A 19,369-nucleotide genomic window follows, 5' to 3' on the forward strand; every position below is an offset into this window, starting at 1 on the left:
GATAATTATCTCAACATCTCGGTGGCACTTTTAAGCTTCCATAGCAGCCACCTCAATTAGGAAACTGCTCTACCAGCGGGCCCTGCATAGTGATAAATGATCATTCAATCTTTCTCAAAAAATACGATGAAGGATAGAACACTTGAATGTATGAAATATAGGCCTATTATCTTTCAGGAAAACAGAACAAGATATTGAAAAAAAAAATAAGAATACTTTAAAAGTACGACAATATAGATACGATTACAGGCAATATACAGGAATTGCTGGTTTAAATTTGAAAAACAAAAAGGGGTCAATTTCTGCTATTTAGCATACCTAGAAAATATCCAGGGGTGCTGCCAATTGAGAATGACATACACAGCACCCCCGGGCCCACCCCCCCCCCCCCCCCGCTTCCCAGGGCCTTGTCAATAGGGGGATATGCCTCATGAATACTACAAAGGGTCTCAACGTTAAGACTACAACAATCTTTAATGCGGGACATTGTGTGCCCATGGACCTATGCCTGACAACAGGACGCCACGAACAATGGTCAACTTTTCGTGCGCCATTTCACCAATATCATCCACACACCTGCATACTGCGTGGTAAAGGATAATGGACGCCATTCGTTAAACTGCGAGGTTAAAAATGGTTGCCTCCAGAATATCTCGAGTCCATTTTTGGATATTTTGTGCATTTCTCTTTAATTTTGCCTGGATAAGTGACGGACAGAGCTGGTATGGTGAGTATATATATGAATCAATTATTAACGTGAAAACTCAAATATACCGATGAATTGAATAACGATGTTTTCAGTGGTTTGGACAAATATTGATCAGTCGATAAGTGATAAATAATGTTTTGTCTGTTGCGTATTGGGGCATTGGTGATGCTTTTTTTTGTGATCCGATGGCTTTGATAATCATGGACACTGGCCTAAATCCAGGCGAAGAACCTACGCAGTAACAATGAATATCACGATATTTAAAACCCGTCATTTAACAAGTCACTTTAACAACAAGTTGTTTAAACTTTTACACAATTGTTTAAACTTGTTCAGAATCTTGTTAAAAAATCTAAACTACTTGTTTCACACTTTAAACAACTAATGTTAGAGTGACGGACTTACACAATTAACCTGCTTCAAATTTTAAACAGTGTTTTATACGGTGTATTGTTCAGGGGGAGTGAACTATTTTCTCACCCTCCCCCCCCCCCCCTCCCCTGAATAGTATGACGTCATGGATTATAGCCCATGATCATCATGGATGGGATAGATACCCATCTAATCTTATTAATCATGTTAATGTCAAATATCAATTCTCATTGAATGTTTATTTTTCTACCAATTTAATTATCAACATGACCGAAATCTTAACATGCCTGTAAATCGGTTAGATATATGAAGTGTATTTAAAAAGTAGAACAATATTATCCATTCATTTTATTTAACTTAATACTCATATCTGATTTATCTAGGTTAATAAAAACTTTGATATACATGATTTTGTTGTTATGTTCAGATGTCAGACTAGTTGGTGGATCCTCGGCTAACGCGGGCAGGGTAGAAATCTACTACTTTGGAACCTGGGGCACGGTGTGCGATGACGGGTTTGGATATACTGAAGCCGACATCATCTGTCAACAACTAGGTTACGAGTCCGCCAACACATACTACACCAGCGCCTACTTCGGGGAGGGATCCGGCAATATTTGGCTGGATGATGTTGACTGCACAGGGAATGAGTACGAACTAGCAGATTGTGATCATGATGGATGGGGCGTTCATAATTGCTACCACGGCGAAGATGTCGGGGTAGAGTGTTACGTAAGTGGTAAGTATGAGGATTGAGGAGGTCGATAATTTACGAAGATACAATATCTAGGTATTAATTAAAATAATTATCCATGGAAGAAAGAAGACATACCCTGACAAACGACGTTTAAAGGGGGCATTTATATAGGAATCAGAGTCAATTGTTTGGCGTATATTGTGGTAGTTGATGCGTTCCTCATCAAACCATACTTCCTCACTTTTTGCCCAATGCTATCATGGCTATCATGCGACTTGGCACAGGCATTATTCTCGAAATGAAGATATTAGGAAGTCACATTTTTCGAAATGTCAGTTGGGTTCTGCTCTATGGCAATGGATTGCGGAAAATATCTGGACAGTTATTTGTGTTCTAAACGTTAGTACCTCCCGTCGCGGGATGCAGAAGTGGAAGTAAAAATTTCAACAATCTTTTTGGCGCACTTACTTCTAATACAGGATTTGCGCGCACGGCAATTTTTATGCCAATTTGCTGGTTTAATAGTGCTTTCCGATCCAGACATTGGCATTTCATTATGCTTAATTTGTCAAAGTCATTGGGGGGAATCGATATGTTTGCCCCCGCCCATTTTTTAGGGGGGGGCATACCGGGGCAATCGCCCCGGTATGTTTTAGAAATCTAGTGCAAAGATCGAATATATATTTTCTGTCTCTATTGTCAACTTTGTATAGAGTATAATTGAGGCATGATAAAATACATGTCGTAAAAATATTTTTAATTGTCGCTTATACAGACTATTATTATGATGATACTGATGTGCGCCTTTCGGATGGTGACGTCTCATCTGAAGGAAGAGTAGAGATCCTCTACAACGGACAATGGGGGACGATCTGCGATGATTCCTGGGGCCGAGAAGAAGCCGACGTCGTCTGTCAGCAACTTGGTTATTCCAGAGCCATCGAAGCAGTAGGCAATGCTTACTTTGGTCAAGGTAGTGGTCAGATCTGGTTGGATGATGTATCTTGTTCAGGACTAGAAGGCAGTATCGATGAATGCTCACACGATGGATGGGGTACTCATAACTGTCATCATTCGGAAGATGCTGGAGTCAGATGCTACGACGGTGAGTAAACGACTTTGGTTTGAAATATCAAAATTAATTTCAAACGTTTGTTTAGATGGAATTACGGAGGAATGATCAATCCCCGCAGATATATTTTTTAATTTACATTTCCTGCAAGAGAGAGAGGGAGGGAGAGAAAGAAAAGCCTTACCCCCAATTGGCGCTATCATCAAAATGAGTTATAAAATCCAAGCATTCATGGTTTTGATAGCTATAACTTTTCAAGCATCCGGTAATTAAAGAAATTAAAACTGATTTATCCACTCATAGTGATCCAATTGTTCCAATATTACCAATTGATCTGGGAAAAGCAACTTTTTTTTTACAACAAATCCTTTTCTTTTGTATTTTTCAAGGTGAAGACACTGGTTCATATGGTTTTGGAATTGCGGTAATCGCTGGTATTGCGGTGGGGTCTATCATAGCCCCTGCTCTACTAATAGGCCTTGTTTACGCTGTCTGTAAGTCATCTTCATGTACAACGCCGGTTGATGTTGCCCCTACGCGTCATCCAACTTCAGCCCCCACCTATAATTCATATGATAACCCGGGACCACATGACGTCATTAACAGACCTCCACCTTCATACGATGAGATCAACAAACCCACAGCCTATGCCAACCCCCATGGGGTCCAACACCCACCCCCACCACCACCCCCGGACACGTTCAACCCCGTTGGAGGCCACACCCATCCAGCCCCGGTTCAATCTGGTAGTACGTACCCCAACAACGCATGGCAAGCTCCTCCAGCAGGTGCACCTCCTTCGTCTTACCCCCCTCCCATGGCTCCCAGTGGAACGGGGGACCAATACAACCCCTATGCCGATCTACCACCTTTAGCCCAACCTGCCCCCGTACCCCAAGCTTACGTCCCTCCACCAACCCATGTTCCGCCACCCCAACAATTGTACTGATGATAGATGTAGTTAATCAACACGAATTTTTGACGATTCAGTTATACTAAGCTATCTACAGTAGATTATCAATTGACAATATAATTATCCCCAGCATTAAAAAATGAATCAATATTAATCAGTTAAGCACGCACTTTCCCTCAAAGCATTATGATATATAAAGATTTTATTGGTACTGGATAATGTCACGTTTGGTCTCCGTGTTTAACGTCTTGCCTTCTGTCTACATTAATCACGTTAGTATCATATCCCAATTACAGGGCATTTTGAGAGTATTAGATAAATGCATTTCAAACCAGTTTGATTTCAAAATGAATTAACAGATTCAACATAAAACAATTAGCATTGTGTAATATATTTACTGTTAGTCGTCCATGGTACACATGGTACAGTTGGCAATATCTTCAGAGTCTTCCATGTTTTACATTCTCTTTTGAACATAATGTCACGACAATTTTCACAACTCTCTGTATATATTTATTTCATAAATTAATTTTATCTTTTTGTATTGTAATTATTTCATTTTCTACTCTCTGGTATACTTGATAGAAAATGTCGGGGTTCTAAAGAGATGTTTGGTCGACATTTTGCAGTTGTTTGTGGTTAGTGATACATTTTCATGTTCATAATGTTTATACCGCGTTTTGTCTTCTTGATCGTTATTGTGTAAACTTGATTAGTGATATCGACATTTATGAGCGGATGATACGATCGTCAAATAATTTCAAGTTGATGGTTACTTTAGACTTTCAAAGTTTCATATGACCGCTTTCCTGTTATGTACATGAATGAACACATTTTTATGAAAACAAATAAAAAAACAATTGTTTCATCTAACATGTCTAAATTACTTTATATATTGAGAATTGGCTGAATTTTTTTTTTTTAAATACATGAAGAAGCTAGTCGCTGTATATTTTCTTCAATTTCTGTTAGCATCCATTTTCTTGACGTTTTACAGTATATGCCAATTTATTTTGTTGTTGGTGTTGTTGTAAGTATATGCTGAAATGTATTTGGTTCACGAAAAGATTTGAAATAATATAGGCCTTCAGATTTAGCCATCAAATGAAATCACATTATATGGACAAATTAAATCCACCCATGGAATGAAAAATCGTCGTTCGGCTATTAATAGGGAGCTTTAGTTCCGCGACGCACGACAAATTCGAGAACTCAGTAAATGTATTGAAAACGCCCGTCAAATTACAATGAACAGCATGGAGGGCTTTGTCGAAAATTTGGTGAACCGGAACAGTACACATCAAAAACTGTGGTGTTAACCGGTGTACATAGAGGACCACACCAGTTATTTTACACCGGTGTTAAATTGGTGGTGTTAGTTTTACACCTGTGGGTGTTATTACAACACCTATTGCTGTTACATTTGCACTCTTTGGTGTTATGTTTAATCTCTAGGGTGTAATTTTAACACCTCAGGGTGTGGTCCTCTATTAACACCAATTGGTGTTAGTTTTAACACCGCAGTTTTTACAGTGTATTAGTTTTAAGTTTCGGAGCTGACGAAAAATTGCAAATATGTTGTTTATCCAGGACGAAAATGCTGCTTTGATTCGCCAATTTTCGACAAAGACTTTTTGGTTCTTCATTGTCATGGAGAGCATTTGGCAATATATTTTTATGTTCTTGAATTTGTCGTGCGTCGTGTAGCTTAAACTCCCTATCATAATATGAGTAGGTGGATTGTTAAGTTATAAAATGAATATGGATTGTTTGATGAATAGACGTCTGTAGCCATAGCAAATGATGGCTGAATAAATAAAATTATGAATGGGTGACATTTTTAGTGCTTATATGAAATTTCAGTGTATATATAAAATGAAATTTAAAAAAATCCAATTAATCAATGGATTGAAAAAAAGTAAAAGGAAATTGTGTTCATTCCGTCCACCACATTAATGACTATTGTTTAATTCTAGTGATATATTTTTTGGACCTTTTCAAAGTAGATTTGTGTTTGTATTATATATAACAGAAACCTATATATTGTCAATATAGTTATTCCTGATGCTGAAACTTTTGATGATATCAATCAAACAAATAGTTTTTAATGTTATATCCCATATCATAATTTCAAAGTAGAAGCTTGTCGCAATAATATAAACAAAATATTTTGTTCTGTTATTGAATAGTGCATGTATATACTGTATAAATATTTTTAATGAAGATTATATCGATGTCTGTCTTGCTATTTTGCCAAATCTATTTGCAGTTAATACTTAACGTAGGCAAACGGTTTAGTTACTATATGAAGCAGAAGAGTAGAGAAATACTGACAAATTAAAAAAGAGTAGAGAAATACTGACAAATTAAAAAAAATAACAAAAGTATTTGTTTGGCTAATTTATTTCAGTGTATCAATATTTAATCTAACATCTGGCACGCCTGGATTTGGGGGGTAACCATTGTAATAGACACGATATTGCTTTAGGGGAAGTTCACCCTGTCAAAGAGCTTGTTTTCAAAATATAATAATAATAACAATATGCAACTTTTTATAAGGCGCTTAATACAAATGTTTCCAAGCGCTGCATACTATTACCCCGGCTTTAGAACGGCTACCCTTATCGGGCGCATCAAGCATTCAAGGAATTCCTTTCTACCGGGTACCCATTTACTACACCTGGGTCGAGAGTGGCAAATGTAGATAAACGCCTTGCCAAAGGACGCTACTGCTGTGATGGGATTTGAACCCCGGAAAAGATCAAATTGGTGAGGGTTTGAGGAAAACTCATAACAGATTTAGAAAGTTATTTGAATGTGACGTTTGTATTTGTGACGTCAGCTGCCCTATATGTCAACATAAATTTTAATTTTGTCACGGTTCATGGTGACTAATGTTTGTTTTACTCTGATTATGCCTGTGAATGTAGGTTGATATTCTGAAGGTACAATGAATTGATTTCCAATTTTCCAGAAAATTTAATTTCATTTTTTTTTTGGTCTTTTAATTACTACAAACACGAATTTGGAAAGCTGCTCGCCTATATTACATCGCAAATAAAAAGAAAAATGAGATTCTAATAACTCTGTTGATACTTTTTTTCAAACCTTCGCGAATGTTTGTTAAAACATTTCTCTGCAATTCCAACAATCACATTTTCGTCAGTGTAAACTTCCCCTTTGATAGACAAAATTCCTTTTATAAAAAATGCAAGGTTTTTAAAATTTTACCACCTAATATGCTATTAAAAAACTTAATATTGATAAGATTTTTCACTGACGCTATTCATTTCTGTCCATCATTGGTGAAATCATTAACCAAAACTGTTTATAAAGACAAAGTTATGTTGACAGGTTATCGTATCTTAAATGATATACCTCAAGTATAATAAAAGCACCTTAAATTATATTACTGAGTATTGCATTTTGTTGTTTTCCATGTTGAATGTAATTGTCTTTCTTTATGTCATATGTTTAAAATTCACGATCACAACGTATTCATTCATTACTTTGTTTCACCTTCGTGTATCTCAGGCTGATGTTTAAAGATCTACTCATATTTCCGATGGCTAGAAATTTATAACATGATTCAACTTTAAACAGTTTCTGGTGCCTTTTTAAGATACATATTTCCAATCGTTTGTTCTGTTCAAGTTTGACTTATGCCCAAATTACTAAACAGTAGTTTTAGTCATTTTACTAATTTTGTCTTAATTGGTTTGTTTGGAAAGATAAATTAGTTTTCAATGCATAATACTAGGCCTGCATGTTCCTTCACAAACGATTTGCCCTCCGTTTGCCTTTTTCATCTATCAGTGTAGTTCGTAACCACAAAACTCGACGTTACATTTCGTTGAGTATAACTGGTCTTAATACCAACGACTAAAGACCGATTACGTAATCACGGCCTGGCGACGCTACAACAGTAAATGCGGATACTCTTGCTTTATTGACTATGGTTGTATACATTCTTTTGTTATCCCATATACGTCATAATAAGAACTCAAAAGGTATAAGGACCTTCTCCTATTGTCTGAAGTCCGTGGGAGAGGGTTGTACAAGGTACATGTATATATAAGTATATCAAGCCAACCAATATAATTATGCGACCATATAGAGTTTCGACCCCATCGGGCCGGTCGCTATCGAAACGGAAAAATGGTATAGGCATATGTAATGGTCACGTATGAGGGGATTAAATTTAAAGGACAAGTCCACCCCAACAGAAACTTGATTTGAATAAAAAGAGAAAAATTCAACAAGCATATCACTAAAAATTTCATCAAAATCGGATGTAAAATAAGAAAGTTATGGCATTTTAAAGTTTCGCTTATTTTCAAAAATATAGTTATATGAACGAGCCAGTTACATCCTAATGAGAGAGTTGATGACATCACCCACTCACTATTTCTTTTGTATTTTATTATATGAAATATGAAATATTTTTATTTTCTCGTCATTGTCATGTGAAATGAAGTTTCATTCCTCCCTGAACACATGCAATTCCATTATTTTAACATTTTGTGCTTCTGGCAAGGAGGTCCTAATCGTCAAATTTGTAAAAATTGAAATATTGTATAATTCAAACAATAAAAAACAAAAGAAATAGTGAGTGAGTGACATCATCGACTCTCTCATTTGGATGTAACTGGCTCGTTCATATAACTATTTTGTTGAAAATAAGTGAAACTTTGAAATGTCATAACTTTCTTATTTTACATCCGATTTTGATGAAATTTTCAGCATTGTGCTTGTCTGATTTTTCTCTATTGATTCAAATCAACATTTTTCTGAGGTGGAATTGACCTTTAAAAAGGGAGGAAACAGATGAGAGTAGGCCTAGAAAGGAAAAAGGGAGGGGTAAAAAAAAGAAAGGCAGATATTCGAATATAGTTTGATTCAGTGTGTATTAGCGTAATCATTGATAAATTTACAGTTGTTTGAAAAAAAAACGCGTGTTTCGTTAAAACTCTCTATTTGTGCAGAGTCACCCCAAACCATTTTTTCACTTCTTAGTGTTTTTACGGCAACTTCCTGTTTACTTTCCGCTATTTAGAGAGGTAATTTATAATTATGAACTATCGACAGTTTTTAAATGGGCCGAATCTTCAATGGCAGTGAATTGCTGAGGGCGATTTTTTTAATGTATATAATCTTCGTATATAGTGAGTATTATAGTAAAGAGAACATAATACCCAGGACAAGAAGTGTCCCCCATATTGGAGGTGTGATCGCACTTTAACATCGGCAATATGATATGACTTGGATACGCAATGTTATCAGTTTAGAGTAAAATCGAGGATGATATATCAAACGGGGAAAATGATTGAGGCTTTCAAGAAAAGTTGAAAGTTGGTCAAAGTATGCAGAAAGTTTTGCGGGCCCTCGTTTATTGGTTCATCTGTAACTTTATCGTTCGCCGGGATGCAGCTGCTATAAGTAAGTATTTAATGTTTATTCACTTGAATCATTAAGACCTTTTTTACAGTCCTAGATATCAATTATTATTATTAAAATTTTATTAATGTTTTATTCTCTTTGCATCCCTTGGATGTATTGCAAGAGCTTCACAAAAATTGCAAGCCAATTCCCGGTCTCTAAATTTTCATCATAATTGCAAATTTGCAGTAAACTGATATACAGTAATCGTCTATTCGGAGTCAATACTGACATTTTTATTTGCTACGATTCAGACTAATGAACTAACGGTTAATTTAAAACTGGAAGTTTTAATCACTTGCGAATATGTTTCTTGCAAGGCCCCCTTTAAATGATTTGATAATGAGACGATGACAACTAACTCGTATCAATATTTAATTTTGTAAAGAAAATGCATGTTCACAAGTTAAAAGCGGTACCAATGACGACTATTTCAATTATTATGAAGCCAAATGCTTGTATGTGCATTCCGCTTTGACTCATCAAAATTGTTTAATGTATAGTTTATTAAAACACACTTTAAAATGATTGGTCTAAGTAACCAACCTGTTGATGAATATTGTGTCCGACCGGCTAAAATGATCAAAATTAACAAATTAATGGGTTAGAATATACCAGCAAATTGATTGATTTGTAATGATTTTTTTTGTCGGATTCATTATTCACCAGCGGATTCGTGACTTTGGCAAATCCTGAGTGTGTATATGAAAAAATATATCCTACAAAGTGGACCGAGATATTTGAATTAACTAGGGGAGGAAATCTCACCCAAAAGGCAGGGAGACAAGGGACTGGAAAATTTGACAAGCAAAAAAAAAGGTTCTCATCCCAAAAGTAAGGTCATCTCGTCCTAAAATACATGTTTAATTTCGATTTTGAATGATTGATGTATTTCTTACCATCATAAAAGATCACAAATAGTAGGGTGAGATTTGATATTGCGTCCCCCTTCTATTTTGAGTAGGGGGGACACGTCCCCCCCCCCCCCTGTCCCCCTGGGATTTCCGCCCATGGAATTAACCAAGTGTTCCTGAAGACAACGGCATACCTTATTATTCTACAACCTGATTTGTAATAAAACGTTTCAAAAATTCACGTAATAATCGAACATGGAGCATACTACGTACTGTCCAAAGTTCTAAATCATCAGGTAAATACTGAACTGTTGCAATCATTTTATAAGAATAAAGACGCATCTTATATCCATTTTTTCAAGCAATCTGCTTATGATGACAATCCTCCTGCAAATTGTAAATGTTAACTAATTTGGTATGAGATCAGTTTTGGTTGTAATGATAATTTTAGTACACTTAGTTATGATTCATGGCAATAAAGTTCTCAATATGCTGTGTTTGTTATGTTATGGAAAATGTATTATATACGAATGATGTAATTGCAGATGTAAACAATAAAATCAAAATCAAATCAAATGTACACGTTTAATCGCAATTAACTCATATATCAATCAAATACAATCGGTTATGATTTGGTATAGATTTGTCTTTTCTTTTTAAGTGAAGGATCATTCCAAAACAAACGTATTTTTCCCTAGTATGTTTATCGTCTTTCGGAAGGTCAAACTACACAAGTTTTGCTTATATTTAAAACAAATTGTCCCATAACAAAGTCTTGGACATATCAAAAAGTGTGCGACTGATCGTCATGTCTCTATATATGTCCTCAGGTTGAGACCATCTCTTTGTCCCCTTGTCAGGAGGGTCCACGCCCTTCTTTCTTTAAAGATCCCCCGCCCCTTTCCGGTGTCTCTCTTCGCCCTCCACCATCCTAATTCTGGCTAATCCATCAATTTTATTTCGACATCTGTCTCTTTTTTTTCTCTCTCTCTCTCTTCTAAAGCACATTTATTCTTTTGAGTTAGGGCTTTGACAATATTAACCGCGGTCACATTTTCACAATGCCACAGGTGTACGATTATCTGGAAGCGGCAGTGACACAGAGGGTAGGGTTGAGGTGTTCTACGATGGTGAATGGGGTACTGTATGTGACGATCTCTGGGGTGACCGCGAGACCGCTGTGGTGTGCAGTCAGTTGGGCTTCAGAGGGGAGTCGTCTTACGTGGGAGGGGCGTTCTATGGTCAGGGTACCGGAAGGATCTGGCTGGACAATGTTCAATGTGTAGGAACTGAGAGTTCCTTGGAGGATTGTATTCATCTGGGATGGGGCATTCACAACTGTGGCCATTACGAGGATGTCGGAGTTATATGTAGCGAAGGTAGGCCCTAAGTAAAAAAAAATGTCCCTTAAACATTATGGTAAGGAGTCCACTACAAGCAATGTTTGTAAAGTGTGGATCCCTCTTGAAAATATTTAAATAACTAGGTACATGTGTATAAAATAGGAAAGAAAAAAGGAAGGATTAAAAATAGGTGGGGGTCAGACTGAGGTTCAGTCACACAAAGAGATCTCCACCGTGTAGGTTATTATTTCAAAAGTAGCTTCTTTCGAATACTTGTTTATATATGTATTTATTTCAGAAACAATTATTTAATAAAAATATTTTTTCTTTGACTCAGGGACTAATAGGGTGCGTCTGACAGGTGGAGACGTTTCATCAGAAGGGCGCGTTGAAATCTCCTACAACGGACAATGGGGGACGATCTGCGATGATTCCTGGGGTCAAGAAGAAGCCGACGTCGTCTGTCAACAACTTGGTTATTCCAGAGCCGTCGAAGCAGTAGGCAATGCTCACTTTGGTGAAGGTAGTGGTCAGATCTGGCTGGATGACCTATCTTGTTCAGGACTAGAAGATGCTATCGGAGATTGTCATCATGGCGGGTGGGGCTCCCATGACTGCGTTCATAGCCAGGATGCAGGAGTGGTATGCTACGATGGTAAGGGAAAATTGCATTAACTGTCTTCTAAATGCAGATAACATTACTTTTTTTTCAGAGTCCACTGTGCGAGAATGAATTGAAACCATGTGGAGATTCTGTATTCTCAGGGCTGCGGATCTGTTTTGAAAGTGGGGGCTGAGACGAATGGGGGGCGTCTGACCAGGCAAAAAAAATTACAATCAGATTTATTTTCCATTTTGGGGCACGATTTTCGAAGAAAAACAAAACAAATTAATAATATTACGAACAATTAGATATCACCATGCTATGGAAACTTAAAAGTGCCACCCAGATGTTCATTTAAATCATCTCGTCATGTCTTGGGCATAAGGATAAGATGACGAGATCTCGATCGGATCTCGTCATGTCTACAGCTCTTAGGGAAAAGGATGTGATGCGTGGCCGACGACATTTTGGATCTTGTCAGTCTACTACATCCCATGGGAGAGATGCTCAGATTACAATATCCTGGATCTCGACATGTCTACATCTTTTAGAAGAGGTGATCAGATGGCAAGATCTTGGATTATAACATTTGCAGGAGAAGGACTGTCATTATAAGCACATTGCTTGAAAAAAATGACAATTTTGTCATCTGATCATCTCTCACACGGGAAGTACGAGATCCGAGATCTCGTCATCTTATCCTTTTCCCGAAGAGATGTAGACATGACGAGATGATTTACATCTGGGTGACACTTTGAAGCTTCCTTAACATACTGATTCAGTTTAATTTACTGCAGTATCGATTCAGTTTAATTTACTTAAGTATCGATAAGCTTTGAAAACACTGTCACGATGCAGATTCTTTTGGAGAAAAATAGGTTGTGTAGTGACTGATTGATGCCAGGTCACCACATTGACAAGAAATAATGCTACACGGTAGAAGATTTGTTTACATTGTTGGTACTTTAATAATTATGAAAACATGTATTGTTATTCCTTCGTATATGATATATTATTATTCATTTTCTTCCAAAATTACTTGGAGGCGCTGACTCAGGGACTGATACGGTGCGTCTAATAGGAGGAAGCAGCTCATCAGAAGGGCGTGTTGAAATCTTCTACAACGGACAATGGGGGACGATCTGCGATGATTCCTGGGGCCAAGAAGAAGCCAACGTAGTCTGTCATCAACTTGGTTATTCCAGAGCCATCGAAGCAGTAGGAAATGCTCACTTTGGTCAAGGCAGTGGTCAGATCTGGCTGGATGACCTATCTTGTTCAGGACTAGAAGGTGATATCGAAGATTGCCATCATGGCGGGTGGGGCTCTCATAACTGTGTTCATAGCGAGGATGCTGGAGTAAGATGTTATAACGGTAAGATATTGACTTCTTTCTGACCTTCCCATTTTACCAAACTATTGTTGCAAACTTCGAAGTAGGTCTACTAATGAATTGGCTTGCCTTGTATAAAAAAAACATTCTACCCTGCGTCGCATTTGCTGCTCTACATTATACTACATAATTCAATTTTTGCGTGATATGATTGTTTTCAAGATATCGTAAAGAAATTCTTTTTCCATTGTGGCCCCGTTTAGCAGTTTAGTGCTCGTATATTTTTTCCTGTGTATGAAAAGCGTCTTTTTTTTATTCATCAAATATATAACTTTTTTGTCAACCATTCTTTCGTACATTGAGTTTGGCTATTTTATACAATTTAATAACATCGTATCATTTGAACATTCCAAAACTTAAACACCGTGTAGTTATCATAACCAAGTAGTTTAGCAGCTGTATCAAATCATTAAATTCTTTTTTTATCGCTTTTGCATATTTTGAGCATAATAAATTCCAAAGACTAATTGCTCTATTTATGTTTCTGGAAAAAAGATATATAAGCATTTGATTTGAATTGGATAGTGACACATTGACATATCAACTAGGTTTGGGTTCATATCTCAACTAGGGCAAATGCTACTGCTCTTTGGGCGTGAATACCGCGGTGAAAAGGATATCTATCTGCAGTATAGTCATCGGGGTACATGATTGGTAGTTTAGAGTGCAGAGTACATATAAGATCCTTCATTATCCCTGTATCTTATCTGCAGATGGACCTAATGAAGGCGAGGTGAGATTAGTCGGTGGATCTTCCAGCCATGAGGGTAGAGTTGAGATCTACAAATATTCGGAATGGGGTACTATCTGTGATGATGGCTGGGACATCGAGGACGGGATCACAGTGTGCCAACAACTGGGGTACAGTTCGGCCATATCGGTTCACCCCGAGGCATACTTTGGTAGTGGATCAGGAGTGATCTGGCTCCATGATGTAGACTGTACTGGATCAGAACCTAGACTGGATGAATGTACCCACAGTGGATGGGGAGGTGGTGACTGCACTCACGAGCAGGATGCTGGGGTTCGTTGTACACCGGGGATAGGTAAGTCTTTCACCTACCGATATCATCCCCATTTTTTCTTAATTTTTTCCAAGTATAGGCCCATGCTAGTTAAGCTTTTCTTATTCCTTTTTTTATTATTTTACAGAAATCCATCCACTAGTCATGGCAAACGTTTGGAGCCATGTGGATATGGAATTTTACCTCAGTTTTCGAGATCCTTCGGGGAACGCTTATGTGACCCTGAGAACAAATTTGTAGTTCTTTGCGTGTCATGTGGAACTAACTAAATGTCGAATGTCAAATGAAAGAAATTGCTAATAACGTAAAGTATGCAATCTTCCTTTGACACAGCCGAGAACAGCCTTCGTTTGACTGATGGCCATGGCATATCATCAGGTCGTGTAGAGATATACCACGGCGGTGAATGGGGTACTGTGTGTGATGATGGCTGGGATCTACCTCAGGCAAGGATCGTATGTCGTCAGTTAGGGTTCCCTGGAGCGGTCAGCTCCCACAGTGAAGCACACTTCGGTGAAGGTACGGATCAGATCTGGCTTGATAACGTGGATTGTATAGGAACAGAAAGCCGACTCTCTGGTTGTCGTCATAATGGATGGGGTAGCCATAATTGCCATCATGGTGAAGATGCTGGTGTCACGTGCCAGGAAGCTGCTGAAGGTGGGTAAAAGTGCAAAAAGTAGCAGTAACACTTGCCACATAAGGGTTTGGGGTCATGAAGAAAGATGTTCTTAAAGAAAAGTTGAACATTTGGAGAAGCGTACTAGCAAAAAGTTTTTTGTTGTTGTTCATGTTTTTAAACTAATATCAAATTGCAGTCACTACGACTATATGGATTTTAAACTGGCCAGTGTCATATGTAGACATATGCAGTTCCCCTAAGTAATGCCAATACGTTATTTATTACGGAAAATTATATTTAGGCTTTAAGAGGAAATATAACAATATGAACATGAAAAGAAATAAATGAAAATATAATTAATTTTACCTATCTTATTTATTTTGAATAAAAATATGAAATGAAAATACCCCGGAAATTCATTTGGACCAAATATTGATCGTAGGCCCGACAGCCATCGTTCAGGAGCGGCCTAATCGACTTTGCTATATTCCTAAAATTGCTAAACGTCAAACAGGGTAGCAGTACCCCTATCTTTTAACGTCATTTTGGTCAGACGCGACCGGGGTTCCCGACCTCCCGGTTGTGAGGCGGACGCTCTACCAGCTGAGCCAACTAACACCCCGGTATGACATCTACAACTACATTGGCGCCGAGGAATGAGTCAGACTCCTGGGCTTCTTCCCTCCGTATACAACCTGCCTCCCCTACCTTCATTCAACACCCTTTCATGTCTATTTCATTGGTTTCAGGAAACACAAAAGGAGCTGTCGCCTTGGTAAACAGCCAAGGTCGAAACTGGTACGGACGTGTTCAGATCTACTACAACAACACATGGGGAACAGTATGCGACACCCTTTGGAGTCTGAACGAAGCCAGGGTAGTGTGTAACTCACTGGGTTTCGATGACGTCGACAAGTGGAAGATGAGTGCCGAACCTACCGAAGGTCCTATATGGTTGGACAACGTTCACTGCGATGGCACAGAAAGTTCATTGGTCTATTGCACCCATGCAGGATGGGGTGTCCATCGCTGTGACCACACCCAAGATGTCGCAATCAGCTGTTACAGTAAGTATATTTCGAGAAACCGCGGCCATTTAACGAGTTTCGGCTTTAGGGAAGGGTGCAATAGTACCATTACTTGAGTAAATAAGACTGGCTTGAACTTCAGAAAAAACACCTTTTTTGTCGGCGAGTCAAGAAGAGATTTATGGAACAACTAGAGTAATTGCTGATACCATTTATTTAGTAATGGAAATATGAAACTTGTCGATGTCCTGCGAGCTTTCTATATTTCCTTCTATTAATTGCCTCTTTCACAGTTTTCTTTATTTATTTCCCATTTATTGGAAATCACTAAAATAAAGTACAATTTGGATCTTTAGTTGCACATTTTGATGTCGCTTCAAGCATGCCCAGGTGGATTTCTCGCCCTTCCGAGAACTGCTCGGCGTGCTCTTGATGCTTGGCGATCACATTAATTTCATTCCCCCTTTTCTTTCCCTGTTTCATTCCTATAATACTTATTCCATCTTTCCAGTGGCGTACGCGGGGGATAGTTACAGGGGTTAACCCCCCCCCCCTAAAGTGTTTTTGTACCCACCCACCCCTAAAGAAAATTAAGACCTTTTTTTTGCTTGTCCAATTATTATTTGAGGAACGAAACGACATAAAATTTTTGGTGAAGACTTTTTTTCTTGGTTGTCAAAACATTTCATTCAGCTTGAACCCCCCCCCCTTAAAAAATCCTGCTTACGCCACTGCATCTATCATATTTATATAATGGCCCTATTTTTCGGAATCATAAATCGATTCAATTGTGTATGTTTTCCTTCACAGATTACAGCCATTTTAAAACGGGTCATATCGTCGGGATCCTTGGAGGGACCGTTTTCCTCGTTGTCCTGGGCCAATATATCAAAGCTGCCTACCAAAAAAGCCGATGCTGTAACCATTCCTCGACTTCCACAACACCAGTCTCTGCTCCCCCACCCTCATCCAATCATCACCGGGTGACACGAGATGACGGTCCTGGTTTCAGTGGCAATTATTTCTCTCGTCCAGACACCGCTCCCCCATCCTACGACTCCATCTTTAAATACTCCACCTATCATCCACCTCCACCACCGGATCCTGCCGTATTCTCTCCAGAGGGCGGCACGCGTTCCCCTCCACCACCATACTTGCCCCCATCGTCCACCGCTGCAGAATCTCTCGCGAGTGGTTCGACGAACTATTATCCGCATTCAGATTCTGCTCCCGACAGGGGCTTGACTCCTGTAAACGGATAGTATTCTACAAAAATTCGAATATTGTTAGACTTCAACGGACTTCCGTCAAGTATGAAATAGGGTTACGCAATTAGTTTATTGAAATATGTGTTTATTTGTAGAGTAGGCGGGGTCAGACCCCAGGGGCCAGACTCGTCAAGGAATTTCTGAAGATACCAAGCGCAAGCACTTGCACAAAAGTGACAGCTGCCGATATTATGTACCTTTTCGGAAAGGAATATCATTTGTGGTCTAAAAAAAAATAGAGCCAATTTGAATAGTAATTTTTGAATGGAGAATCAAAATCTCATATTTTCGGCCAGGGCATCAAAGGAAGATTTTACTATCGAGGATCATTCCAGAAAGTGATTTTCACAATTGATGACGATGCTTCATCATGACATCCACACCAAGGAATAAATCAAAATCAGAATCAAGTGCCTAATACGTTTAAACATATCCTTACATCTACATCAGGTGAAATCCAAAGTAAACATTATTCTTTGGTGAGTTGCATTTAAGTTTATAGAACGTTTTCATGCAAAGATGAATGTTGCTTTTGCATAGCTTTAATGTTCATTATTTGTGTTTTTGTTATATAGATCAAATGAATAAAACTTTTTATAGGCCAACATACAGTGGACGTTCCACAGCCTGTGACACAATAAGTAATTTCTTCCCTATATAAGCCTTCGGGAATTGTTTTATTTAGTTGTTTGTTTTTTATTCAATTTAAACATGAATAATGGAATAACACCCTTCAGGTTTTCTTGACTTAAATACTAAAGGTGTAATTATTAAGTCTCTGATTTTTTCACTATTTTATTTGTCAAATATCAGTTTGCCTGTAGTTGCCGAAGGTCTAATGTATAAAAGGAGTTGGCAATGGTTTTGCTTATTATAGCACATACACAATATTATTTGCGTGTTCCGCAAAAATATATATATTTTTTACATTATCATGAACCTATTTTACATAAATCAGAGGAAGATGTAACTATCATGACTATGATTGATAAATAAAACAATTACATCCCCAGTTGAATGGGAGTCAAATCACTTAATTTTTTGGCTCCCAGACTACCTAGATTTTAGTATTCGTTGTAAATTATGCATATACATGTATTTTGCAAATAAATATATTAAATTTACCAAGTATGCTTCTGTTGTGATTTTTTTTTAATCAAGATTGTCACATTTAATGATCCCCTTACGTTCTATCCATATCCCCTCTTTTTCCCCATCCTCTCTTTTCCCCTCCCTTTCCTATTCTTCCCTCTGTTCCCCTTTTACCCTCTTCCGCCAGCCCGCTCGTCTTTCCTACTTTCCTCTTCAAAATGCCATACCTCTTCCTCCCATTCCGTTTCTTATTCTCTTGATAAATTACATAAATAAGATAAACATTTGCCTTATCTACTGTCTACATGATATCTGAATAATGCCCGATCGCATCTAATATAATGAATATCAAGTAAATATAAAACTCCCCAATACTTTCCAAGTCAGTAATCAAATCAGTCAAGGATAACGGTCACACCATGCAAATATAACAGACGGATAGGAATCATCATACAATGTAATACATTTCATTTAATGTATATAAAAAGTCACAGTGTCAAAAAATACAGAGGAATGTGTTAAATCATGCCAAATACTATTGGATTCACAAGACTAGAAGATTCTTCCATATGGTGGTCCATGTATACAGAATTTGGTTTGAAGGAAATCCAACCAAATTAATTAAAAACAGAAGAAAAAAGCAGCAGATAAGTGAGAACATAAACAAGTTTTGGAGAAACTATTTTCTTGACTTAAAAAAAAATTGTAATCCCCATACCCATGGGAATCTAAACAAATGGGTGTTTCATAAAGCTGTTCGTAAGTTAAGAGTGACTTTAAGAATGACTGGTAATCCTTTCTTGTGGTAAATGGTATATACCAAACTGTTCATTGGCGATGGTTTAGCGTGTAAGAAAGGTTCACCAGTCGTATTTCAAGTTGCTCTTAAGTTACGAACAGCTTTATGAAACGACACTCTGGCCACATAGATGATGTTA

The 19,369-nt window shown here is 37.8% G+C and overlaps 1 protein-coding gene across 1 annotated transcript; it reads left to right on the plus strand.

Annotated features, from left to right (window-relative positions):
* The first annotated feature begins 511 nt into the window (after positions 1–511).
* LOC121406844 (deleted in malignant brain tumors 1 protein-like) lies at positions 512–18,461 on the plus strand. Its single transcript, XM_041597715.1, has 12 exons — positions 512–727; positions 1,509–1,820; positions 2,554–2,883; positions 3,240–3,797; positions 9,095–9,202; positions 11,127–11,435; positions 11,737–12,054; positions 13,049–13,378; positions 14,110–14,442; positions 14,755–15,081; positions 15,793–16,110; positions 16,882–18,461. Exons 1-12 carry the CDS (start codon positions 634–636, stop codon positions 17,331–17,333), a joined length of 3,789 nt encoding a protein of 1,262 aa, XP_041453649.1. The 5' UTR covers positions 512–633; the 3' UTR covers positions 17,334–18,461.
* The last annotated feature ends 908 nt before the right edge of the window (positions 18,462–19,369 follow it).

The sequence above is a fragment of the Lytechinus variegatus genome, chromosome 2, assembly GCF_018143015.1.
Source record: "Lytechinus variegatus isolate NC3 chromosome 2, Lvar_3.0, whole genome shotgun sequence".
NCBI lineage: Eukaryota > Metazoa > Echinodermata > Echinoidea > Temnopleuroida > Toxopneustidae > Lytechinus > Lytechinus variegatus.

Bases quoted from the DNA above. Each gene is read 5' to 3' on its own strand.
- LOC121406844 (XM_041597715.1), top strand. From the start codon at position 634: ATGGTTGCCTCCAGAATATCTCGAGTCCATTTTTGGATATTTTGTGCA. The intron at 11,436-11,736 runs GTAGGCCCTAAG...TCTTTGACTCAG, and splicing joins CGGAGTTATATGTAGCGAAG to GGACTAATAGGGTGCGTCTG. The intron at 13,379-14,109 runs GTAAGATATTGA...TCTTATCTGCAG, and splicing joins TGGAGTAAGATGTTATAACG to ATGGACCTAATGAAGGCGAG.